The following is a 26,334-nucleotide window of genomic DNA, read 5'->3' on the forward strand; positions in this document are numbered from 1 at the left end:
TTCCCGGGACGAGGGTGGGGGGAAAGGGCTGGCGCGGCGGGAGAGCCCCCGGCCCCGGGCGGGAGCGGGGTGGCGGCTGGGGCCAAGGGGAACGGCGGCGTCCTTCTGGCGTGAGCCGCCCCCCGGGCGCTGGCGGGTCGGTTTGCTTTCCCGCCAGCCTGGCTCTCCCCTGAGGGGTGCTGACAGGAGCGGGCTGTCACGCCCGGGCGTGCGGGCACCCACCCTGCCAGCGTCAGGGTGGTTTCAACGGAGGCTCCTGGCTTCCAAAATCCCCGCAGAGGATGACAGCGGGTTTTAGGAAAAGTGACCCTTTTTTTTGGTGGGCTTTTTTTTTGTTGTTTTGGACTTTTGATGGTGATTTTTTGAGTTCTCGCCGGATTAAGATGACTTGCATGCTAAGTGTGTGCACGCACGCTGCCTTAGCAAACGGCTTTCTCTGCGATCATTTCGTAAAGCAACATTAAACAATTACCTTTAAAATATATTTAAAAGTTTGAAATATTTATATTGCCGTTTCACTTTGTCAAGTGTTTGCGCAGATAGATATATAGATATGATCTGGTAACTAAAAGCCTAATTAAAATTTGTTTAAAGCCAGGGGGGCATGTATTCTTGTTGACAGCAGCGGATCGATAGGGTAAGACAATAGAGCCCCATTATTTTACTTCCATTGACTGAACATATTGACATTTCAAGTTTGCGATTGCCTCAGTGAGCATGATGAAACACTGAAATTCACGAACCAACTGTCTGGAGTGGCACATATATTACTGTATGTCATCTCTGCCTTCAGGTTACCTTATCACTGAAGCAGAATGGTAATGGATGGCAGCAGAGTACTTCAGAGGGGTTAGGGCTCCATCAGTTAAGAAGCTGACACATAGCAGGTTTCAGGAGTATCTTTAATTACACCTAGAATTATGTACAAGGGAAGATGGTCCTTGTTACCTGCTGCTGCGCTTCATAGTTTACAGGCTCAGAAGCAGACAGGATAACAAGATACTTATGTTTCATATTTTATATACATGACTTGATACCTTAAACTTCTGCAAGAGCCCAAGGATTGTGCTGTTTGCATGCTTGCCATGTTGGCCAATGGCAGCATCTCAACCCGGTCTTGATGCTCAAGTTCCAGAGCACCTGCTAGACCTTCTCCCAGTCTGAAGGTTGCAAAGGAAACAAAGAACAACTTTAAAATAAATAAATGCACTTTGGGTTTCTCCCCCCTCAACACGCTCTATTGACAATGCTCAGGGAATTCAATGCAGTGAGACTATAGCAGAATGATATATATACACATTTTTTCCTTAGTATAAGCACTGTAAAAAGAAATGCCTGTGCAATATGTCCATGTGTATGCATAACTGTATATATTAATTTATATGATTGCATATAAATGCATATATAAAGAAGACGCAGTGGCTGCAGAACATACAACGTGTCTTATTATTTCAAAGGCTTTCAGATGTTCTTTAAAATCTAGCTGACTGTAGAATGAAACCCATCAGGGTTAGGCAGAGATGGAGATTGAAATTAATTTAAGGCAGACAAAGAGCTAATATAAAAGAGCCGCTAGTGATTTAACTCATTTTTAAAAGTAAGTGTAATGAAAATATAAAATGTATTCTGAGTGTGCCATCTACTCAGCAATTGTTGCCATCAAGTGGACTGCTGATGCCCTTTAAGATGGTAAAAAGAAAACTAGTCCTTTATACCATTTTCATGAAAATGTTAGGTTTCTGTTTGATCAGCAGGTGCTGTTGAGATGAAAGCCATGTGTAAATTTTCAGAAGGCCAAAAGTGTCAATTCAGAAAAGGAAAGTGATAAGAGAAAATGCAATCAGTTTTCCTGTTTTCAATTTGTGCAGGATTTGAAGAGCTGTTTTGTTAAACTGCTACATCTGCTCCAATATGAATATTGAACTACTTCCCCTAAAAATAACACCCTATAATTTGGAAGCCATTGCAATCTTTTGTTAATGCAAGTGGGTTATTTAAAAAAAAATCTATTCTGAAAAATCTCCTGCCTAATGTGCATTTTTGTTTATCGGCACTTTTATCTTCAGTAGATAAAATGGCATTATGCAATTAGGACCATATCTATTTGGACTGTAAAAATGGCACTGGATAGCTGAATGTCACTATATTGGTAAAAGGATTTAACCCTTACATTTAAAATAATTTTATTAATAAACTATAATTGTATCTTAAAATGACAAGTGACTGCTTCCCCATTGCAACAATACAGCTTTACCTACTACTGAGGACCTTGTGCAAAGTAAAGGATGTTCAGAGTATGACAGAACATTCTTGTGCTTGTTTCATTCCTGCTATACCTGCAAATCTTAAGTTTGGGCTCATCAAGGACACTTTAGTTAATGGGGCTTTTGGAGTAACTTTTTCCATGGTTAAATGAAATGATTAAATCAGGCTCAAATGCATATATACAAAAATACTCGCTGCTGTGGAGCTGCTAACCCAAGTGAGTTTTACAAACCTGGAAAGCACAGCATTGTTAGAGCATAATTTTTCTATCAGAGGCATCTCCAGAGAAAATAACATTATTGCTTTTTAATTAAAAAAAAAAATTTAATGAAAAGGGTATGTGTTTGTTAATTTTATAAATAAGGATCTAAATAAAGAAGTGATAATTCGCTGTTACATCTATAGAACCTTGTGTACACAACATGAGTAAACATGCAGAATAAAATGAGAGCTTTTACTTCTTTATTTCAACATAGAGAATTACCTGGGTTTAATATTAGCATAGGCTTCAGCTGTTGGATTCTATTCGAGTAGTCAGGAACTCAGTTTTTTGGCAGGTGTCTGCATGGGAGAGGGCCTTGCTGATGCTTCTGTTTGGTTTTGCAATTGGATTTGTAAGCTTTTGACCTTGGGGGATTTTCCTCAAAGTGATCTACAGGTCAGAAATAATTAAAATTCAATAAACTGAAATTTAAATATAGAATGGATTTTGTGTGAGATCCGTGCTTGTGGTAGGTTGTCTAGAAGTCTGTGGCATGCCTACTTTATAGTTTGTATTCCCAAACATAACTGTGTGCACACATGTGCATAAATTTATGTTGAATGACAGAGGGATGATTATTTATACAGATTTTATCCAAAACTCTGTGCACTCCTGAAACATAACAAAAAGCCTCCCTCCCCAGAAGAGTGTTTACATCCCGTGACAGTCACTAGATTCAAATCTTCTAAACATGAAAGTTGTTTCCTCTCCTCCAAACCTTCTTTTCCGCAACAAAGCTAACCCTGTTAAACCTCACCTTCTGTGGGACGTATACATAGTTATAGACATATGTACGAGAAGTAAATATTACAAAAAACACGGCCGATGGGGGCAAAATGTTTGTAGCCTTAAATAGCTTGTGATATCTGCCATCAGCAGAAGCTGCGCTGAGGAGGCCCTACCTCGGCTGACCCGGGGAAGCGAGAGCCTTGAGGAGCCTCGCGTTACTGCTCGGCGCCTACGTGGAGATTTCTGCTCGCCAGTGAGACCGAGCAAATGCTCTGTCATAGCGTGTTAGTGGAGATGCTGTCTGCCTGAAGAGTTTTTAAACCAAGGGGCTTTTTGCTTTGGTCATGGGATTTTTTTTAGTACTTTTCACAGGGGTTGGGGTGGAGTCCAACCCCAAAAGAAAGATTATAGCTGGATGTAGGGTATCCAGATTTTCTTATCTAAATTTTCTGAACACATTCATGGGAGTGCTCTGTTTTTCTTATTCTTTGCCAAAAATGCTGCATGCAGTTTTGCTGTTCCTGTTTGAATAGTTGCCATATTTAACTCCAGTGGTTGTGAATGGAAATGTGAATATGGAAAGAAATCCTTTCATGCTCCCTTTCGTTTTCTCTAACGCGTTTTGGGATGCCTGGAAAGGAAGGGCATCCTAGATATTAAAAATATTTCTGAATACACACAAAGAATTTAAAACTAGTTTAGCAACTTGGTTTTGTTTGTATATAGTTTTTAGGCATGTGTGATATGGTGACTCCTTTAAGTGATACCTTTTTTTTACTCAGTATTATTTATTGAATTTAGTCGTCATAAAAGCACAGTTGTGTTGCACAGAGCTGTACAGCAACATATTCCTGAATGATCCCATATTGCAACGTGCTGATGTGGGATCTTCATGGAATAGTTCATGATTTCTTCAGTGATTTCAAGAAGGCATTTGATTCATTGCCGCTTTTCTGTCCATCAAGATAGGTAGACTGTGGTGCTTACAATAAAGTAAATACCCAAAGTTCACGGAGGATAATCGGTTCTGTCGGAAATTAGGTTGCTGCCTGGAAAGACAGAAGACTCCACCTAGTGGAGTGGAATTAGTCTGCACGCAGTGGCAGGCAATGGCATATCATAAAATAGATACTATTTATGAAAAGCCAGGTTGATGCAGTGAGTGAAAACCAGGAATTTGGACAAGCATCTGGGGAGATCGTTGCAGGATCATGACAAATTGTACAAGACTGTAGTTACTTTTGTAGCTCTAGGAGGCTTATGTATGTCTGTCTTGTTGGATCTTAATACACAATTTGCATAAGTAGTAGTCATTACCACTAACCATTTGCTTTTGTGATTCCTTTTATTTGGAGACCTACTGACTACATTTTTTGACTTCTGATGATGACCACACAGGTGCCCCTTTCAGTTGTGGCCCAGGTGTCATTTTAAATAGCTTGGGCAAAAAAACCCAATCCAACCTCCAAAACTTCTCCACATTTTTCCATAATTATTTGTTTTCCAGAATACATTTTCTGTTTTTCGTTTCGTTTACTTCTGTAACGGCAGTATCAGGGTGCTGGTTTTTCATGCTGTCATGTCAGGCTGGGTGGCATGTTGAGTAAATCTCTGTGTGCCTTCTGGTAGCCCCAAGGTTTAACAATCTCTGCATCAAATTATATAGGGTTTTGTACCCGTGCGTTGCTTCCCCATTGGTTTGGTCACGTTGTGTTACTGGGATGGAATACAATGAATTTTAAAGCTGGGATGCCAGTGACCACCCAACCTGAGCAGCAAAGATACTGTTCTGAAATCCCCTTGGAAAATTCATCCCAACATTGAATCACACATGCATTAGACAAGTTCAAGAAGAGAACTGCCCTAGACCAGCTCAGGCTTTGACAGCGAGACAGGGTGAGGCTATTGCCAGAAAAGGAGATGATTAGAATGCAACAAAGGAGACAGAATGATACTGCTGCAAAGGATATTTGGGAAGAGTGCTCCAAAGGAGTGCTTTCAGTGACATCCAGGTGGGGTTTGTTGCCAGAGCCATTAAAGCATAGTGGTGCCAGAGAACGCTGCCAACAAATTTAGGGATAATGGCACCTGCGGGTGTGCTATCAATGGATGGTAGTGCCAGGATGATTTTTTATTTTATTTTAATGGTGGCATTGCTAAAAGTATTTAAGGGTAATGTTATAGAAAGGATTTTAGTGAGTGAAGTCACCGAGTTCTAGGAACCATTAAGCAAAAGCTGTTTCATGACTGTACTATTTATTATTTTTAAAGCTTGTTGGCAAACCACTTAATGCTGGAAAAGCATGCTGCAACCTGTATTAAAGCACGCTGCAGATGAGCAAGGAAACCATCGTACTGAACTGAATAGCCTAGCTAGTTTCTGAATGTTATGTGCATTTCATGAGCACCATGATAAATTAATGCAACTCCATGGGTCAGCAGAGCTTGTAAACGTTGAATTGAAGTGCTGGAGCTCAGATTTTCCATGGTATTCACATGCCCAGTTCTATTGAAGATGGTGTTTCTTTGTCTAAATACCAGTCTGAGGATCTGGACCTTCAGGCTTTCTGTGCTCTCATCTCACATCTGTGATCTTAACAATACTTTGCTGGAACGATTCTGAGACTTAGATCCAGATATAGCTGTAATGACATTATTTTATGTAAGCTTAAGTGGGCTAGCTCAGGTCTTAAAGTAAGTAATTCTCTTTGAATTGTAAATTATAGACTTACCTGATGAACAATTCCTTATAAAGGAGAGAAAAAAAGTTTATTCCTTCTGTAATAATATTCTCAGAGGTTCCCGCTGAGTCTGTGGGATGAGGATTCTCAACTTCTGTGTCCCAAGAGCTGTGTTTAAGCCAGCTTCCTGCTCCAAAAATTTCCAGAGAAGTGTACAGCTACAGTAAATAACAGCTACAGTAGTTTTAAAGAATGAATCAATGTATAATTTTGCTTCTAGGTTCTGAGATTTATTGGTCCCATCCTCTTCCCATGAAATTCATAGGAAGTTTTGATGTTAATTTTCTTTTTTTTTCCTTTTTTTTTTTTTTTTTGAAGTCCAGGCCTAAATTTCTCCTCTTACAGAGCTATTATTGGCCACTATTGTTTCTATTATCCCATAGTTTCTCTGGGAAGAGAAGGATGGGCAGGACCTCAGTGACATTGCAAGTCGTCAGTGGCCATGTCTGCTCCCCAGGAGGTCACAGGAAGCAGGTGGCTGTGTTAATTGTCCTCGCTCCCAACTCTTGTCCTTCCTGGAGGCAATTTAGAAGTGGTCAGGAAGTGTCAGGCCTACTGTGTCCCCCCAGGTTCACTACTTCACGCGTTCATAACAATTTGAGGTATGTGCCAGGCAAGGGAAACTGCGTAGGAATCGTTACTGTCCTTCCTAAGCTGTGTGGCTACCTGGTTGGAAGGGCTGAGTGCCAGAGTGTGTTTGGGATTGCAGCTGGAATCTAGCAGAATAACAAAGAATTCTATTTAAAAAAAAAAAAAAAATTAAAAGGTATTTCCCTAACATATGGCATCTTCTTTCTTTCAAGCTAGTGATAAAAGTCCTAGGTAAGAAAACTACAAAAACCCATGAGGTGCATGAAATATTTCTGGAAACTATGATCCGCTTTTATCTGGTGAGTGGAGGATGGGGAATGTAAATGCATTCTCTGCCTAGGCCAGTTGGGTTTTAATTGTCTTTGTTGCAACTGCACCATCAGTAGTCTTGGATCCCTAAATGGCACTCAGTGCTGTGCTTTGGAAAATCAGTTAGGGTCTTGCTGCTTTGGATGAGCTTCTTGTTAGCTGTTCGCTTGATTTTTTTAACAGTGAAGGCGCACAGCATTGCTGAGTATCTCGCTGCAAGTGTTGCACCCAATGCTGTAAGCCAGGTTTTGAACTACCGGTAATGTTTCTTTTAAGTGTCTTTTGGAAAGTATCCACTCATGTTGGAAGTGATGTGAGTTGAGTCATAAATATCATAGAGTTATTTGTCTGCCATATGCATTTTGGGTGAAAACTCTGAGCTTCTGCTCAGGTGTACTCTTGGTTTTACTGAGACTACTTGCCTAAATAAGGTGGGCTGCAGGATTATGTGGCTGGTGAATCATACTGGTTTCTGAATCGCTCTTACAAAATATCAGCCTGAAATACTAACAAATAATGAGCACATTGTGCTGGGACTTGTATGTTATTTAAAGAATAGCATTTTAAAGCAGAATATTTTGTAAAATGTTCGTTTAAAAACGAACTTTGCAATTTACTTCCATCAAACCCGATGTACCAGGAAAAATACCTCCTTCAGAAGGGAAGAGGTGTCAGTATTCAGCAAGAATATCTGATTTTTATCCAGCTATTTGCTATTTAAGCTCCCTTCTTTTCAGTGCAAGGAGATCAGCTGACAACAGCAGCAACCAAATCATGTTTGCAGCTGGGCAATTACAGTAGACCCTAAGATCTGTGACTGTCAACCATGAACGCAGATGCCTTCAAAGTTCTGTTTTTCTTCCATGTGGAAGTCGTTGGCATGGAACAGATGCCTTCATTTTGGAGAATCCAACCTCTGGATATAATTGGTTCTCTCTTCTCTTGTCCTCTAGGGACAGTCTCTCCCAGATGAAATTAGATGAGAGGAAAAAGAGACACAGGCACACACGCTCACACATGACACGAAGCAGGAGTTTTCAGGATCTCTCTCTGTTTTGTCACGTGGAACTGTTTTACAGCTGGAAGATTTCACTCCATTTTTAGCACTCTACACACATGATGATGATGCTATATGAAAAACATGCAAATTAAAATATATATCTGGCCAAAGTTTATTATTAATCTAGGCATGCTTGTTTAGAAATAAGACAAGCATATCCAGCCCGTATTACTTTGGTGTTAAATGTTGACTTCTGCACTATCTATCAATGCTGCAGTCTTAGAAATTTAAAGTTAAATGGCAGAAGAGACAAGATGGTTTAAAAACCTTCTGTTGCAGTGGTAGAATGAAAGTATTTTCATCAGATGGTTTGCTAGTTGTTAACACGGGAGGGAAGAAGCAGGTAGTTGACTTTGAATTTCACCTAGCGTACAGGCATTCAGTTAAGGAAGTACATTTACAGGAACTTTAGCAGAATTAGTCCGATGAACACCTGTGATGAGCCATTGCTGGGAGTTCTGTGGTAGGGTACTAAGGAGACTGTGTCCTCTCACTGCAGGTACCTGAAATGGGATGATGGCAATGGAACTTAAAGGCTCTAAGAGAGAGGAAGAATCTGCCTACCCTGTGCCCATCAAAGGCTTTTGTCACTCCCTCTCCCATCCAGTGTAACAGCTACCAAATCATTGCGATTTATGTTATTTAGTGCTATTAAAATAAATTAATGCCAACTTTGGGTTACCTTAAAAAGCTCAGTTGTGAACTGTGACAGTCAACCAGTGCTGTGTAAAGAGCTGCGATATCCTCGGGTAGAGTGGGTACCTCCAGGAGGAGGGTGCAGCAGGGATCAGGGACTGCCAGGAGGTAAACTACCACTGCTAGTGCCAAGAGCCTGGAGATCTGTCATCTCTGAATGCTTTTCCTTTCTTAAGTTTTATTTTCTAGCATAAGCTTTTTTTATATTGCAGTTTAACATAATGGTCCAGTTCAATCACCAGGTGTAAAATTTATCTAGGCAGATGTAACTCTTACATGAATTGGCTGATGAACTGTAGGAGTGTGGTTGCTTCAAGATGCTGAGCCTTTGTAACAGCGTCAGTAGGTCCTGCTGGTAGCATATCGATGGCCTGAATTCTGAACCCGATTTTCAGATTTTAATGGCAATTTCCATATTTTACGTGAGGAGTTTACTACTAGTGTAGTATTTCCATCTCTTAAGAGTTGAGCAGAAATGTCACCAGCAATGAAAACTGGCAGGAGTTATCTTGGTCCTACCTTGGTCTGGGTAGTTGGTAGAAGGCAATCGGCCTTTTAGACACTTGATGTAACTGGATAGCTGCAGTGTGCTGGCGGTCCTTTGTTTCCCGCTGACACCCACGGGCTGTGTGGGTGGAGGGCATTCACTAGGACTTCCAGCAGTTAGGAGGAAGCCCAAAGTAAACTTAGTTTTGAACCGATGACTCTTCAGCTTTTATAAAGGAGTAGGGAGATTCTTTGGTGTAGGACTCCAGTTCTCCTTTGCAGAACTTCAGTGCAACAGTGTGCTCTTAGCGTTGTACTTCTGAAGAACCACATATTAAGGGAAAAGTTTAACCGGAGAAGTGCTTAGGTGATGAAGGGATTTCTGGCAGTAACTAAGAAGTACAATAATGGTTGATTTCTTTTGAGGCTGATCCTGATATTTGTAGTCTTTACATCCTATTAATTCCTTGAAAGATAAGCTGATACAAGAATGATTTGCCAGGGCCAATGGCTCTTCTAAAAATCTTGGCTCAGGTTATATCCCCCTTCTCTCCACATATAAGATAAAAGCACTGTGAATATGAGGTTAACTGAATTCAAATAGAAGACTCTCTCGAGTTATTGCATTCCTTAGAAAATAAATACATTTCTCATATGGTTGAGATTGATCAAAAAAGTATTCTGTATGCCAGTGATTACATTCCCATCTGTGATTAAGGTTTTCTGTCTGCATCTGGTTTTCACATTATATTTCTGTAACAAGAATCCTTTATATGGCAGAGTTCACTCTCTGTATTTTCTATTAGCTGCAGCTTGAACTACTGCACGGATCGCAGATTTACACATGTGGTTTTCATTACTTCATACCATTGAGAAAAAGTAATATTTGTTTGGGAAAGTATGTTTTTCAAAATTTCCATGGTAATACAACATGTTGATCCTTTTTTATAACACTCTTGTAAGACTACAAATTGTTTGAGGCATTCTACTTTCAGGGAAGTTCAGACTTTAGACAATTTTGCATGTACATTCGAACAACAGCAGCAGTTTACAATTCAGGAGGCAAAAATAAATTTAAAAAAGAAGATTAGCATAGAATGAGTATAGCAGAATGCATCCATCACTTTGGAAAATGTGGCATATAGAGAAAATGAACATGGGGCTGAAACAAAGGAAGAGTAGTAAGTTAAAGTGATGTCTTTATTGTAAAGTGGACGACAGATGGATTCTTTATTTTTTTGAGTAAGAACTTTTTTTTACAGTAAGAGGTTTAAAAATCTTTCACCAGCCATGAAAAAGGAGTATGTTATTCAGCAGACACAAATATTGAATTGTTATATGTTACATAATTTAAGATATTTGATCATAATTATTTCTAGTGTCCAAATTAGTAAAGGTTATCAAAACATGAATACATCTTTACAGATGGCTGCTGTGTGTAATTCTGAATCCAAAATATGATGTTAATTTAATGTTCCACTGTAAGTCCATATTTCAACCAGATTGTGCTATCGTCACTCGGTAGAAAACTTAATGTTTAAATGATCTCAGTGAAATTAATAGGGCGACTTGGTCAGTGAAGGATTTTTCAGTTTTGGTAGGGGCATGAGTTTATGGCCATAAAAATCAGATCAAACAATAACAACAATTTAGGAAATGTTGTATGCATTTATGGAAATGTAAAGTGTTATGCAAAAGTCTTGGACGATTGAAAAATACACAATTTGTGATAAGGCCCAACTGAAAGGTAAATTTATTGCCTAAATGAGAACATGGTGACAGCTAGAGAATTTCATACAAAATAAAAATCATTTTAGAACAGTAGTTATAGCACCCAAGTTGGGGAGTCCTAACCACGTTTTGGAGATTGTTTTCCAAATGCCAAAGGTGGTTGTGTCATATTGAAGGCTTCACAATTGCCAAATCCTGGGTAGAGTCCTGCAGTCCTTACATGCCTCTCGTTTTCACTGAAATCAATAGAATTTTGGCTTGTGTCAGGTCTGCGGGGGAATGTCCGACCACGAACACGGGAAAGAAAGGACTTTGAGCGGTGAACTCCTTTGTTCTGTAACCTTAACTTTAACTTGGGAAGGTTTGTTTTGATTTGAGGAGGGTGCTTGTTTGTGGGAAAGATTGCAGTTTCTAGCACAAACACAAATGTGATCTTTTGCAAATGCCCTTGGGCGATACATTTTTTTGCAGTAAGATTTGGTCCAGGAGAGGGTTGGGGCTGGGTTCTCGGTTAGATGCATGCAGCCGCGACCACATCCTTATGCATGCTTAACTTTATGTCCCGAAATACCTGAATAGTGGATGCAGATTGAAGCATGTACATAACTGTGTGTGCCTGGCTCTGAAAATCTTTCTGCCTTGACATAATTACAAACCCCTGAGAAGCATATTAATGTCTTGGAAAAACTGACAACGCTGTAATACAGACTCATACGAATGACAAAGTATTTGTGTAACCCAAATAAACAGTTTTTGTAGGTGTTGGAGTGGGAGGGAAATTGCCTTTTCAAAAGTGGGAGGATGATTTGTAAATATATCAATAGCTTTTTGATCTCCCTTTGTTTAAATGTTTGCTGTTATGACATACAAATCCAAATTAGTATAGCAATGTGTAATTGCAAGGTCTCTATTTTTAAGCAAACCATGCATGTTTAATAAATTATTCTCTAGAGCTTCTGTTGAACCAGGTAAAGTATGTAATATTTTATATTATAAGAATGTATTTAAACCCAAGCATTTTTACAGAATTAGTTAATAGGTGTTTTCATGGTAGAATACAGGCTGCCCTTACTTTGTTGCCCTCTATATGTCAACTATTTTAAATGAGCAACTTATGAAACAGCCTTTGTTGAAGAATTAATACAGTTTTAAAGTACTGCCTTATATTTACTAAGAATATGTGGGTAATTGATCTAGAATGATAGCGTTTCTGTCTTCCCTTTTTATTTAAAAGACTGCTATTATCATGCAAATGAAGGGGTGTGGTGCTTCAAACTGGCTGTGATATGTGCTTCTTCTTCTTCTTTTTTTTTTTTTTTTTTTTTCTCCTTTCTTTCATTTGTTGTTGTCAGTAGAAAAGATTGATCTCTGGGCTGGTGAACATAATATCTGTCCCAGTCAGAAAAGGAAAGAGGAAATTAGCAGAGCGATTGGTGGAGAATGATATCTGTCAAAAGAAACACTTGGAGAGCACTGAGTTTAGTGATAGGTGACTGCCGGAAAAAAGGGAACTTTGAATTTTGTCAAGGTAAGGAACAGAAAAATATTTGATTTTGTAATGTGCATACCTTTTAGAAGTTATTTTTAATGACTGTACCTTGCCTTCTAAACTGTAATTAAAAAAGAAATCTTTCCCTTTAGCCTCCAAAGAGTCTGCTTAAATCAATGAAGGTGGTGTCTTCATTTTAATATCACTGAAAAAGAGTACAGCATAACAATAAAATCCCTAAGTGATGACTTTTCTAAAATCTTCCTTAGCTTAAAAATACATATATGTGAAATTGTTTAACTGTGTTTTTTGTGTTTTTGATGACATAGGTGCTCTTTATCTCGCATGTAAATATTACTTGGCTGGGCTGTGAAAATAATGAAGTTCAGTTTCCTGAACCATAAATTGTAACAATATCTGCAACCAGGTTAAGGGACAGTTGTAATCACATTGGCAAAATGGTTGTGTTTGTAATTTAGAGGAAGCCTCTGGTAAACTCATTGCATTGGGAATCTGTAATAAATTTGATTGAGATGATACTGAGAATGGATATTTCTGTTTCTTGTGTGCAAAGATTTTTACCATACTGGAAAAGTACATCTGCTGTGGCAGAACTAAACTGATAGATAACCTATGACTGTCATTCCTGTCTTTACTGTAACTACATTTTTTCCCCTAAAATTGTGTGTCTAGATGGCAAGAAACTACTAAACTGCTTTTAAGTGCTTTCCAACACTCTGATACTTTCTTTCTCAGTGTTGGACCATTTCGCCTATGCCGTAACTTTGATAGAGTTTGATACCAAAATAAAATGAAGAGTGTCTGAGTACCCTGGGCTATGCCCTGTTCAGTTTTGAAGGCAGCTAAGCCTTGATCATATCACTTGTCTCCCCACCCAAGACGCCGTCTTCTCCACGGCCCACGCTGCTCTGTCTGTGGGGTGTGGAAAGGAGATGGAGCACAGCTGAGGGAGCCAGCAGAAGGCTCTGCGCATCGCATCATGGCAAGGGGCCGGGGCTGCGGTTTTGTGCACCAGTGTGAACATACTTTTAAAAAATTAAATCCTATTAAAAATGAATTTGCATTCTAATTCGAGTTCCTAGCTCCGTTTAAAACAAGTAAATGTTTCTCCGGGACCTTCCTGTACACAAGCGGAATGAATAGTCTTAGCAGGGTTTCTTCTTGCATTTTTATTTTGTTAATTTAACAGTGTATAGCTTCTGACTAGTTCTCCTTTTTTCTATATACAGTCTATTTTTTGAAGTGCAAGTGTACCCGGTACAGGTGGTGGTTGGTTGGTTTCTTTTGCCATATGGGTCTTCATAAAGGATTTTAAAAATAAATAAATGTAAAAGTAAAGATTTCATGCCTGAAGCATGCAGTGCTGGAATACTAATGGGAAGCTTATTGTGGTTTATTGCTGTCAGAGCACGTGCAAGATAATGGGAATTTCCTACAACTTAGGAGGAGGGCATGTTTTCTAACGCTTTTCATTTTTATAGAAAGAGGGAATGAATATGATTAAAATTCACTTCTAAAGTCCAAATGATCTGGCTGTACTACTGAAATATTCACAAATGGGAGGGAACAGCATATGTTACCCGTCTTGTCAACCGTTGGCCGGGTCAGGCTGCCTGTATCACCTGGGTGCAGGCGCATCTCTACCATTGTGAAGTTGCTGTATACTAAACGATTTCCTTTCCTGTGCAGTCCTATCAGTGTATACCAAAACAAACACATCCTCTCTATAACACAACTTACAGAGTTAACGATATTGTATAGTTTTCACCAAAACTGCTTTGTAGCTCTTTATAAAAGAGAGTGATCAGTGATGGTAAGCAATTGTTAGATCTTTGGGCATTCCCATTTTGACATTTACTTGGAATGAGGTGACTGGATAAGGTCCCTACATCTGGATGTATGTTTGTCACACGTTCAAAAATTTTAGTCTTAAATGGCCAAGAAGCTTCACATTGAAATTTGGATGAGTGATTAGAGATGAGGCCAACACTCTTACAGCTGAGGCCAACACTCTTACAGCTTAACTTAATATGGACTTTGATGTGCCCAAGAAGATTTGACTTGCTATTTGAAACCAAAATGGAATAAAAGGCAAAATAAAAGGTGTTTGAGTCTATCACCTCCTTGAAGCAGCGACCTCTTGTATTAGGCTACCCATGCTTATGTGATCCCTTTCAAGCATCCTCATCTTTGTTTTGCTATTGCAACGTCTTCTTTTCTTGGGTTCCTTTTTTATCTTTGTAACAATTGTTGGCTTACCTATGTATCTTAAAGGGTACAATTGAAATAATAACCCCCCCTTCTAACACATAACAGATGCAAAAGGGGACGAGTGTATTATAGACAGCGAATTGTCATTACACAGCTCACAATCAGATTTTCATCTGTTCATGTGGCGCACACCTGTGGCTTGCTGGCGTTGCTCTTGATTGGAGTGTGAGAGGTCTTAATGAAAAACAAAGCCAGGATGACAGGAAGAGACTCCATGGCACACACGGGTTACTTCACACGTCGTAAGAAAGTGAAATTCGAAACACGCTGGTTTGGAGAGAACGCCTCGTGGTGAGGAGCGTGCCTGGGAGGCTGCAAAGGGAACCGGGGCCCTCTTTATTGCTGCCTTCCAAATACGGCATTTTTCTCTGTAGGTCAGGTTGATTTGGACCAGTTGAGAGCGGTGGCCGATTTCTCCAGTTTACTTTCTGTGCCAGTAAGGGTATCCTGGGCAGGAATCCAGCTTTTGAAGTACAAAGAAAATAACCCATAATCTATAGAAAGCGCTGGCGGATGGCGAAGGGAGGAAATTTACAGAGAATAACTGAGTTTGAGAACAACTGTGTTAAAAGTAGAATGTAAGGGGAGCGTGTGTGTGACATTTGTATTTATTTTAATTTGAAAATACGATCTTTGAAACCTTCGGGGTGAGCAGAGGACCAACTCTCACAGTATGATATATTTATTAGTAAACTGAAACCAAGCGCTCCAGCTGAAGCTGAAGTTCCTTTTTCAAAGTCATTTTTTTCCCTGAGTTTGCAGAGTTTGGGTTCTCTCTCCCCGCCCTCCCCCTCTTCTTGGTAATGTGCTGTGGCTCTGATAACGTTAATGGGCTTTGCCCCACATGGAGCAGCGAGTGTATTGTACCACTGCTCACTGATCCCAGGTCAGTGTGATGCGTGAAATCAATTTATTTGAATCTCTTTGCCTGTATAGGAATTTGGCGGCGTGCCAGTTGTTTTCATTTAATGTTCTTTGTGTTGAACACAGACAAGCAGGCATGCTTTTGTACTCCTCTTTCTTCTGGGCTCTTCTCTTTTCAGGCAATATTCTATTCTGTGGATTTTTCAGAAAGAAGTAGGAATGTGTTACCTTTTTTAAAAATCATTTTTGTTTAAATAGCCTTTAAAGAGCGTAGAAACTAGGTCAGTCATAGAGCAGCCTGTCTAGGGTTTTCACTGAGTATAGGTGGTAACACCTGCCTTTTCCCATTTCTTAAATTTGGCGAAAAAGAGAGAGAAAACACTGGTCGATTTTTCTAATGCCCGGTTCTATGATTTATGTCCTCTTGCAAGACAAAGACTCCTTAATAATGCCTAAATCAGAATAATTTTATTTCTAAATAAGTGAATGCCTGTCAGTTGGTTGGACGAATGGGAAATACTTTTCATTTTTAGTGATGACTTTAAAGTAAGCATTAATTAGGGAATCCCTTGCCTCATCTTTCTGTCTGTTCCTCCCCTCCCCCAGATATTTAACATTTTGACTGGCTGGCTGAAGAACAGCTACCCGAAAGTACCCGTTTCTTTCCTTTTTTCCTTCTTTTTATGAGAAAGCAGCAAGGCATGTGGAACAGAGCAAGTAATTTAGTCCTTCTTAAATAGAGAAGAAAAAAAAAAAAAAAGGACTAGACAGCAGCAGATATTTCCAGGAGGATTTGTTTTAGAGCTTGGTGTCGGGAGCGGGAGAGGCGGAGAGCGGGAGCAGAGGACTCTGTTGATGCTCCGGGCGGTTGGTGCGGAAGTTGATATGCAGAACCGCGGAGCCGCGGCGCAGGGGTCAGACTCGTACACATCAGCCCCGTTTCCTTGTTTAATTACCTGAAGAGCAAAACATCCAGGCTGGGAGTGTGTGAAAACCCAGTATCTCGAACAGCAGTTTGCTGCTCTGACATCCTGCGAGGCCAGCCCCGTCTGTCCGCAAACGTCAGGACTGGTTCCTGACAGCGGGCTATCTCTGCCGGGCCTGGGTTCCTTCCATTCAGGAGGCATTGTGTGGAAGAGGGTTTGGTCAGGAATTTGAGGTTCCTGCCGGTTCTTCCAGCCCGGACAACCCTGTGACAGATAGGCCTGATTTTTTTCTTTTAAAGAATAATAATAAAAAAAAATTGGCTCTTTTTAGTCTTTCCCTTGTAATTCTGGCATTGGTATAATACTGACTGAAACAGAACATGTTAACCCTTTCGCTTCCGAATTTGCGGCTTTTTCCTTTTACTTTATTGTTCTTTCTCCCCTTGCTTGACCCCTTTTATTGTCAGAGGTAAAATCTTCTGAGCAGCAAATTCTTTCAGGTGGAGTTTGTGCTATGCAGCAAATAAACTTATGAAAATGTTAAATTTTTTTGTAGTAATCACTAACATAATCATCGTACTTAGCATTTTAAGTTTTTCATTTTCAGCATGCTTGGCAACATTGTTTTTATTCATCCCATGGAATAAAACCAAGCCAGTGTTTGTTCTGGCATGGCCCGTTAAAACAGTGGTGGCAGCTATCAGCACTTTCATTCCCGTTATTCATGTGATTTTCTTAGATGTCCAGCTTGGTGTTCAATTTTAAAATATTGGGATAGGGTCAGTTATAGTCCTTGCTCCTCGTAGCTGCTGTTTGTTGAGGTCACTCAACAGGCTGAAGGTGCGGGTGCACGAGGCAGGGCTCTTTGCACCAGTCAGGTTTTGTCCCATAGATGGAAAGTCTTCATCAGGATGCAAAACTCAAGATCATCGCTGAAAAATACTGAAATGTTCATTTAGGTAAAGGTCTTGTTTTTTTTTTTTTTTTTAATTTGTGAAGAATTAAGTGTGACTTCTTGTTTGAATGACAAATGAAGAATGTGACTGTCATTTGGATAATTTTAATACTCATTATAGAACAGTGCTGCTCATAGTTGTACTGGCAGAACTTAAAATCACAAGGTACAAGTAGTAGAGGGAGGGAACATAGTTAATTCGGCTTTGCAGCAAAAATGAGTGTAGCGTGTAACTATTGCCTCTTATTGTTGTGGGCAGAAGCTGGTCCAAGAAAGATATTTGTGGTTGTAGGACTGGAGAAGGGAGAGCTGAAAGTTAACTATGGTTTCGTTTTCTTTTATGCTGAAGGCTTTCGGTCCAATCCATGGAGTTATGCGTGTAGTCTTGGAGGACATTTTCACGTGCTGATGATTTTGGCTACTTTGTAGGTGAAATCGAAATTGAGCAGTAACTTATATTTTCCTTGATAATATTTCATTAGGATTTTGTAATACAGATTTAAGGGCATGTTTTTCTTCTTGCATGCAAACATTACCAGGTAAGAGTTTTGGGGACCCTTCATTAAGAGAAGGTAGCCTTCAGTGAGCATACGCAGCTGGGAATCAACGATAGTGCAGTGGGACCAAAAGAGTCATTATGATCTATTGTGCCACTAATCCTCCATCTAAGAAGGATTTGCGGGGGATGGTGCAACAAAAGAGCTGTTGCAGTGTATCAGATCAATAATCGTGATCTAATAAACTCTTAAATATGTACATAATCCTTCACCTTTAGAATCAGGCTCCCCTTCTTCATTATGAACTCCTTAGGCTACTCTGGTGTAAAGGTGCCTTTAAGTAAAAGTGAATTACTTAGACATATAGTTTTAAATCTCTTTATCCTGTCGTACTCTAAAGAAGCCATAGTTATCTATGGATAAATAGTATCTACAGGATAAAAAAAGATGGTTTATGCATTGAGGTCAGTGTCATGTTCCTATAGGGTTTGTACATATCAAGGAAGTTATGTGTCTGTATGAAAGCGCTATTAGTTAGTTAAACCTTTACAAGTCATATAAGTTGCGTCCCTCCTTCCAGTGTTTTACATGCCTTTATGGTTTTTTTGCAGAGTTCATAATCTAATGAACTGTCCATGACCTCTAGCCAACCATTGCTACCTCAACCAGCAGCACAGTAAAAGAAAGTTCTCCATGGACGTGTGGTGACAACAATAACCACACTGTCTTTCCTCCCACTCGTCGGATGTCTAGCTCCTCTTTGAAAATGGCAGAAAATGATAGCCTTTAATCCATGGTTGCCACCTCAAAAATCCCTCAGAGATAATGGTTTTAAATCAGCATCCTGTTTGAAAAAATATTTATTTTGGGCCCCTCTGCAAGCCTCTGCTGTGACAACCTTGCTTAAGGAAAGTTCTCGTGGATAACGGTTCCCAAGCTGGTTTAGGCTTTATTAAAACTGGCACCTTGCATTGTGCCCAAACACTTACTGCTGCTATTTGCAGATGTTCCCCTAGTGTGAAGTGGTGTAATTTGCTCTTGGTATGAAATTCCACTTCATAATCACCTCTGCATTCTTCTCCTGCTTCTCTTCTGAATGGCTACAACGAAGCACCATGCGGAGTACAACACAATTAGATAAAATGAAATGATATTTAAAGGCCTGTGTTCCTCAAGGCTCCTCCCTGTTCCTAAAGAAACAAAGATTTTGTATGTTAATTTTCCTTAGCTATGATGGGATTTGTCTGGGTCAGACTAAAAGCACAAAGCTTATGTCAACACATTGTGCTTCCAGGGAGCATGGTGTGCTCCTCGGGTTGCACATTAAGTGGATCCCATTCTGGCTCAGTTTTGTAGCAGAAACCTAACTGGCACAGTGTTTGTCCCTCAATGTTAAAGTGCTGGTTGTTGAGCTTTCATTTATGTGTTAATTGCAGGTAATATTTTATGGTAGTATTCACAACTTCAAATTTTGGAACTTCTTCTAGCTTTCAGGGCTAGCAGAGGGAAGAGAGGATGAATGTCCAAGGCAGCAGGAGCAGAGACAAGTCATTGTGCTGGTTTTGGCTGGGATAGAGTTAATTTTCTTCACAGTAGCTAGTATGGGGCTATGTTTTGGGTTTGTGCTGGAAACAGTGTTGATAACACAGGGATGTTTTCGTTACTGCTGAGCAGTGCTTACACAGAGTCAAGGCCTTTTCTGCTTCTCACCCCATCCCACCAGCAAGTAGGCTGGGGGTGCACAAGACATTGGGAGGGGACACATCTGGGACAGCTGACCCCAACTGACCAAAGGGATATTCCATACCATATGACGTCATGCTCAGCATATAAAGTTGGGGGAAGAAAAAGGAAGGGGGAGACGTTCGGAGTGATGGCGTTTGTCTTCCCAAGTAACGGTTACACGTGATGGAGCCCTGCTTTCCTGGAGATGGCTGAACACCTGCCTGCCCATGGGAAGCAGTGAATGAATTCCTTGTTTTGCTTTGCTTGTATGTGCGGCTTTTGCTTTACCTATTAAACTGTCTATCTCAACCCATGAATTTTCTCACTTTTACTCTTCCGATTCTCTCCCCCATCCCACCGGCGGGGAGTGAGTGAGCGGCTGCGTGGTGCTTAGCTGCTGGCTGGGGTTAAACCGCGACAGTCATGTAGTGGATTGCGGAAGGGAGGTGTGTAGCAGGGTGAGGAGGTGGCCCCAGAATCAAGAACATAGGGTTAGACATGATGGCAGAGAGAAGGCAGAGGGCACTGAACGGAAAAGTAAGAGAAAAACGTGATGGAAGGTGTAACTAAGGAAACAATGGAAAGAAAAAGATTTCTGTGACTCAAATCAGTACCTTCCCTTTGTCACTCACAAACGATAATGCTTTTCCATCATCAAGGGTTGAATGAGTCTGTGTACTGATTCTGCTGTGTTTCCAGACACTGAACTGCATTAGAGCAGTTCACTTGGTAATATTGCTTTGCCATTTTAGCAATTACAGGGTCTGCCAGTGGGTTGTCCTATTATAACTGTGAGAAGACTCATCCATAACCACTTTTCTATTAGGACTTAGTTCTCGTCATGTAAAAAGGTGCCCCCCTGCCTTTATGCCATTAGACCTTCTCATTCATCAGGGAGAGCTAAAATATTTGATGAGAAAGTGGCTTTCTCACCTGGCCCTGGAAAGCAAATAATTTAAATGGGGAAATAATGCTTAGCTGTCCTAGATATGCTCAAATATTTATTTACAGTCCTCATTCACTGCACTCTTAAATGACTCGGTAGTTGACAGATGTCATATTAAAATAAAGGCATTAATAGTAAACACCAACATACTGTACAATGGCACTGCTGTGATGTTGCTGGCACTACCATGTATATAAACACGTAACAAGGCATGCAGAATGGCCTGGTTTCTAGCCCATTACAGTGGAGGCCAGTGTAAAGATTTTGCTGTCTGATGTAAGACTAAGCTTTATTTTCTGAATGCTTGTCAGTTTGTTTTGTAAGCACGATGTTATCCTCATATTGTTGAATATATATATACACATTGACTAATATTATTCTTCAGTTTCCCTTATACATCTGATGACTATTGTGGTTTGCAAATTTGTATTGAATCTCATCAGCAACAATAGCTTTGTATCGAGGCCCCTTTGAACAAAGCTTTTGTACCATTATAAATGTAGTAAATAAGTACATATTGATCAATATATGACAAAAGGGTGAAGAAGGGAGGTCAAGAGGTAAGAATATTTCCATATAAAACATTTTTTCCCTGTTGAAAATGGCAGTACGAGCATAAATAAATGTTTTGTATTGCTGTGTATTTGCTCCACCTGGTGGATTTTCCTGAAAATGTTTTTAATCCTTGCTAATAAGGGGAAGCTGTCTTTAATTAAGTATAAAACACAGTACCAAGAGTGAAGGCAACTTTTTTTTTTTTTTTTTGAGTAGCAATAGCATTGCAAAAGGCAGATTTGGGGAAAGAAAACATTAAAATTAGATATTTCTCTTGGCCACACTTGGTCAGTACAGTAATCTCTTCGAAAGCATGGCATTCCAAATCAATTAATGATAGCAGTTTACTCTTGGACTCATCTAGAGATTAGTAATTAAAAAGTCCAGATCTATGGCTTGTGGGGTTATACGTGATCAGTGAAATCGAGGATTTGCTATGGCTCCCTCTGCCAATTTGTGAGCCCCCCTGATGAGAAGTAGCAGTGCTATTGAAAAAGAGAGTTCCTGCGCTGAAGTGTTACTGCTGTACATCGGCATAAAATCTGTCTGTCATTAAGCTAGCTTTGCAAACATTGTTTTCTTTGGAATTCGTAAGGACTCGGTTATGCTTTGATCATCTCATTGTTCTCCTTAGGTTATTTTTTTCCTTTAGAGTGTAATGGCTCCCTAACAGAAGGTGAAGTTTAGAAAATAGTGTCTCCATATGCAAGGGATTTGGAGACCTTTTTATTGTCTTTAAAAATGTCATTCATAGTCCTCATTAGCATTTATTGTTGCAAGCGTACAAGCAGAAAATGTGAAATTGGTATGTCATGAATAGCTCCACAGAGCTCTAGAGCCCTGAAATTTTGCCTGCAGTGTGGTGTGGGGCAGGCATTGAGAGAAAGCTGGCCAGATGGCTGCCAGCACAGAGCAGAGCTGCAGGTTTTTGTCTCTGGTGCTGAGAGGAGGGAAAGTTCACTGGAGCATACGCTATCACCCCTTGCGTTTTAACAAAACTAACTCGCCATCAGTCAAAACGGGGAGGTGGTGACATTGAAACAAAAGTTTTCAATATAATGTAACAGTCCTTGTCAAATGAATAAAATATGTTTAGTTAGTGTCACAAATATTGACATGTTACAAAGAAAAATGCAAGGCTCGAATTTATGGCTAGTGGTAGATACGCTTTCACACAAATATGCTCTCACATTATCTTTATTATGAAAATCCTATGCATTGAAAAGACATCGATTAGAGGTCAAAACTAGGGTTAATATACTACAGCAGGAGGAGTTTCCCTACCCATGTTAAACGAGCAAACACTCTGAGCTTCAAGTCAAAAAGCAACTGATAGCTTGAAACCTCTTTTTTTCTTTTCTTTTTTTTTTTTCTTTCTTCTTTTCTCCTTTTTGGATCTTAAAATATGACCCTAGTTCAGCAGGACCAGATCTTCTTGCCCAGGCTTCTCCAGAACACACTGAATGTGTTCTTTCTCCTGTCAGTGAAACAGCATCTTTGGTATTTTCTTGTGTCCTTTCAGAAATAATATCAAATCAATATCAAATTTTCTAAAGTGCTTCAGTGATGTCTATGCTCAGATGGTGTGGTAATTTCCTTTGAATCCGCATGATGATAGAAATTAACAGTCAATTCTAATTTACCCACATTATAGAAAATACTGTATTTAATAAAAAATGCAAGGCAAAACCTGGTTTAGCCCAGATCAAGTGAAAGAAATAGACACCAAACCAGGTACATAGATATGAGTTTGTCCACTTGAGTGTTGTAACTAAAATGCGCATTTTACCCTATAAGAGCGTGTGTTCTTTAAGACCTGAAGCCTTTGTTGGCCCTCCCATTCCGAGTCAATTAATTTTTGATGGAACAATTCTTCTCTTATGATAGGTATTTATGTATATTTTCATTTTTTTAAAAACTGAAATACACCTGAAATGCCACTGGGATTTCTGGCAACATGTAACAAGAATGAATTTTTTTGGTTCTTTTTTGATCAAAAAGCAATAAGCAATCTAGGTTGCCAAGCCTGACCCAAAAGGTTGCCTTTTCTTAACAGATGATTTGAAATCCTCTTTAGAGGACTAATTTCTGATTATCCCTTTGAAATAATATGACTTTTATGTTTTCTTAACTGAAAAAAGAGATGAATGCTTTCTCACCTCCGATGAATTTAATCCAGTACTAGAGGTAACATGATGAACAGTTTCTCTTGGACAACCAAGAATATTTCTTCCCAGCTGGGTGACTCTAGCTTTCAACTATTTGTGTAGGTAATCTCAATTAGTCTGTGTTTCACAGAGCTATGTATGTTTTAAGAGTCCCATTTGTCTTTTTTTTAGAAGTCCAGAAAACCTTGCCAATAAGGAAATGCTTAGGGAAATGTTTAGTGTTATCTGGCAAATGTTTTGTGTTGCGTGCATTAAGAGCTACTGCTAACAGATAAGCACATATCTTATTGGAATATTTTAATTCCGTTTCCAAGCAAAGGATTAGAAGTTTATGAAGTGCCTTTCTTGAATAGCTTGAGCTCTTTTGTGGTAGTGCAGTAAAAACAAGGGAGGCTAGGTACAATGTCATGGAAAAAGTCGCACTGAGGGTACCCATGGCAGTCCTAGGTGGACTACTATTGCACCAGGTGATAGGAGACACCGGGCAGCAAGAAATTAGTGAGCTTCTCCTGAAGGTGTTGCCTTTACTCTACTTTGGTTGGACAATCAACTGAATAAAGTTCAGAAAGCATCCAGAAGTGGTCATCCCCTGTCCCCCCCATCAGCTCTACAGCTCACACATTAGGTGGGTTTGCCCTGTCAGTGGGATGCCTTAAGAAAACACTAATAGCTTCCAGCTGGGTGGAAAATCAAAACGTTTGGGGGCTGACAAAACTAGCAGATTTGAATTTGAAAGCCCAGCTAATGCCTCCATTTTTATTTACCACTCGCCCATAAAAGATTATTTTCCAATATGTCAGCCTCATTTGGTGGCCAGTGGTCTGAAAGTGAAAGTGGAACAAGCAAGCGGGGAAATCTGGACATTAGTGAGTCCGCCCTTTCAAGCTGGTGTGCCACTTTGTGGAATGGCCTTCCCTGAGATTGGGGGGGTCCTAATGACCATTCATCAATGCTCGTTGACTGATCATTGAGTGCCTTCTCATTCAGTTTATCAAGTCTTGCACATAAAAAGTCAGAATAAGCATTATTCAGCTTTGTTAAAGCCAACTAGGAGTAAAATGCTCCATTTGAACCCATTTTGCCCTTGGTTTTTCACTTTGTTAATGCAGTCCTGCTTAAATGAGTGCTTTTATTGGGTCGGTTAGAATATCTGAAACTATTAATTCTCTTGTATTGAATAGCTGGTGGCAGGCCAGAGCAGATGGGGTAGAAAACTATTTGGTTGGGTGTATTGCTTTCAATTAGGATCAATGAGGTTTCAGCTCCTTTGAATTAACTCACTTAATACCCACTGTGTGAAGTCACAATGTATCACAACAGTCTGCTATAAGTAGAGCGGGAAGTTGAGAAGTCCTACAGAAAAGCTTTGAGTTAAATTCTTCCTTCACTGTTAATAGAGAGCTTTCATTAACTACAGATGCGTTTCAGTGGACTCCCAGTCCCTGTTATTAAACTAGGTTTGTGCAAAAGGCAATCTCTGTACTTTTAAATGGTGATCATTTGGAATTTCTCTTTTCCATCAGGCCCACGTCTTAGCGACCTTATATCATCCACTGCATAAGAATCTTCTTTCTTCCTCTTCAAATATATGAATATGGAGGCTGTTTTGCCTTCTTTACCCATTCTCAAATTAAGAGTTGTAGAGGATTATTTAAAATTATTTTGTAAAGTGTTTTGAATGATTGTCAGAGAAAGAGCTGATTCCCACCCAGGAAGGTGTAGCGTAACTTGCACCATAAAGAAACTGGCTGAAGATTATCTTCTGGATTTTTCACTCTCTTTGTATCTCTTTCATTTTGGTATTACGCATAATACTGACTCTTTTGATACAGCAGAATTGTTCATATGTTAAAACCACTGCCTTTCCTTTCTTAGCGGAGAATAAAACCGTTTTACAGAATGGGCTGTCCACCTTTGCTTGGCTTCCTAAAATTTCAGACCTGGTGCAAAACCTGGTAGGGCAAGCTTTAAGTGACTGCATTAAAAATGGGGGTGGGGTGGGGAAAGCGAATAAATATCCACAGATATTTATTCAGGGAGGACTGCCAAATGGGTTGCAGCCTGCCTCAGTGTATTAAATAATGAGAGGGAAAAACTATTCATGCAGCTGGCTGCTTGAGAAAATGCTGAAGTAGTCTCAGATGCACAGGCATTCTGTTAGCCCCTTCCACGAGCAGACTTCTAGGTGAGAATCTCCAGGGATCCAGGTTTTGTTGACGTGGATCAATTTAAATGGCAATTACTGTAGTCAGATAACAGCTTAAAAAGGCTTTTTACACACAGAAAAAAGATGCATAATCACATAGCATATGGAAGTTCAATTTCGTGAGCTGTGGTCTGTGGATTTACAATGTACTGATATTAAGACCTACTTTTAAGAGTGAATGTTGTTCGGTTTTATTAAAATGCGTCGTACCTTTGACACATTACTTTCTACTCTGAAGCTGATTTAGGCTGCATCTATGTTGATGAAAGGTTGCATTTCCAACTGTGAAAATGTTTTTCCTTTCACGTAGAGTACAGCATTAAAAAAGAAAACACAACAAATATAATACTAACTGACTGGTTTTAAATAGTGCATCAAATAATAAAACAAAAAGAATGGTAAATTCTTTAAAGGCCTCTGTGGCGCAGACTTTGCTTGTTGCTCTCTCCCTTTCCCCCCTCCGCTTTTCCCCCTCTTCGTGAAAGCGGTGTGTCATGAAAACGTTTTCATGTTTCGGTGTTTCTCTTGGGCTCTCCGACACTCAGAAATCCATTACAGAGAACTTCATTACAGTAGATATCAGATGAAGATGAAGAAAAGACCTGCTTCGAGTAGCAGACGCGTTACATTGTTAGTGCGGGGGTGTTTACTGGGGCGAGGGGAGCTGCTCCTTTTGCTTCTTGCATCGTCTTGAATTTGCCAGTCCTGTGTTTGGAGTCTCTCTCCTATTTAAGTGAAGCTTAAGGGTGGCACTTCGATAGCGTTTAAAAAGTTACTGTGGAACTATCAGTAAATTAAGTGACTCATTTACTTTAAGTGAGAAATATTCATGAGCTCAGTC

The 26,334-nt window shown here is 39.8% G+C and overlaps 1 protein-coding gene across 13 annotated transcripts in view; it reads left to right on the plus strand.

The window, feature by feature from the left end:
• Positions 1-26,334, plus strand: part of RUNX1T1 (RUNX1 partner transcriptional co-repressor 1) — a 115,580-nt gene that overhangs the window by 8,275 nt on the left and 80,971 nt on the right. For 2 of the 13 annotated variants that reach the window (XM_075141497.1, XM_075141500.1), the window contains exon 2: positions 12,226-12,398. The exons of 7 other annotated variants lie outside the window; for them this stretch is intronic. In XM_075141497.1, the coding sequence (XP_074997598.1) occupies positions 12,311-12,398 (88 nt within the window). In that variant the 5' untranslated portion in view covers positions 12,226-12,310. Of the gene's footprint in view, positions 1-6,804; positions 6,888-12,222; positions 12,399-26,334 lie in introns of those variants that run through there. 4 more of the 13 variants (XM_075141496.1, XM_075141498.1, XM_075141499.1 and 1 more) reach the window with 3 other exon arrangements.

Source organism: Calonectris borealis, chromosome 2 (assembly GCF_964195595.1).
Source record: "Calonectris borealis chromosome 2, bCalBor7.hap1.2, whole genome shotgun sequence".
Classification (NCBI taxonomy): Eukaryota; Metazoa; Chordata; class Aves; order Procellariiformes; family Procellariidae; genus Calonectris; species Calonectris borealis.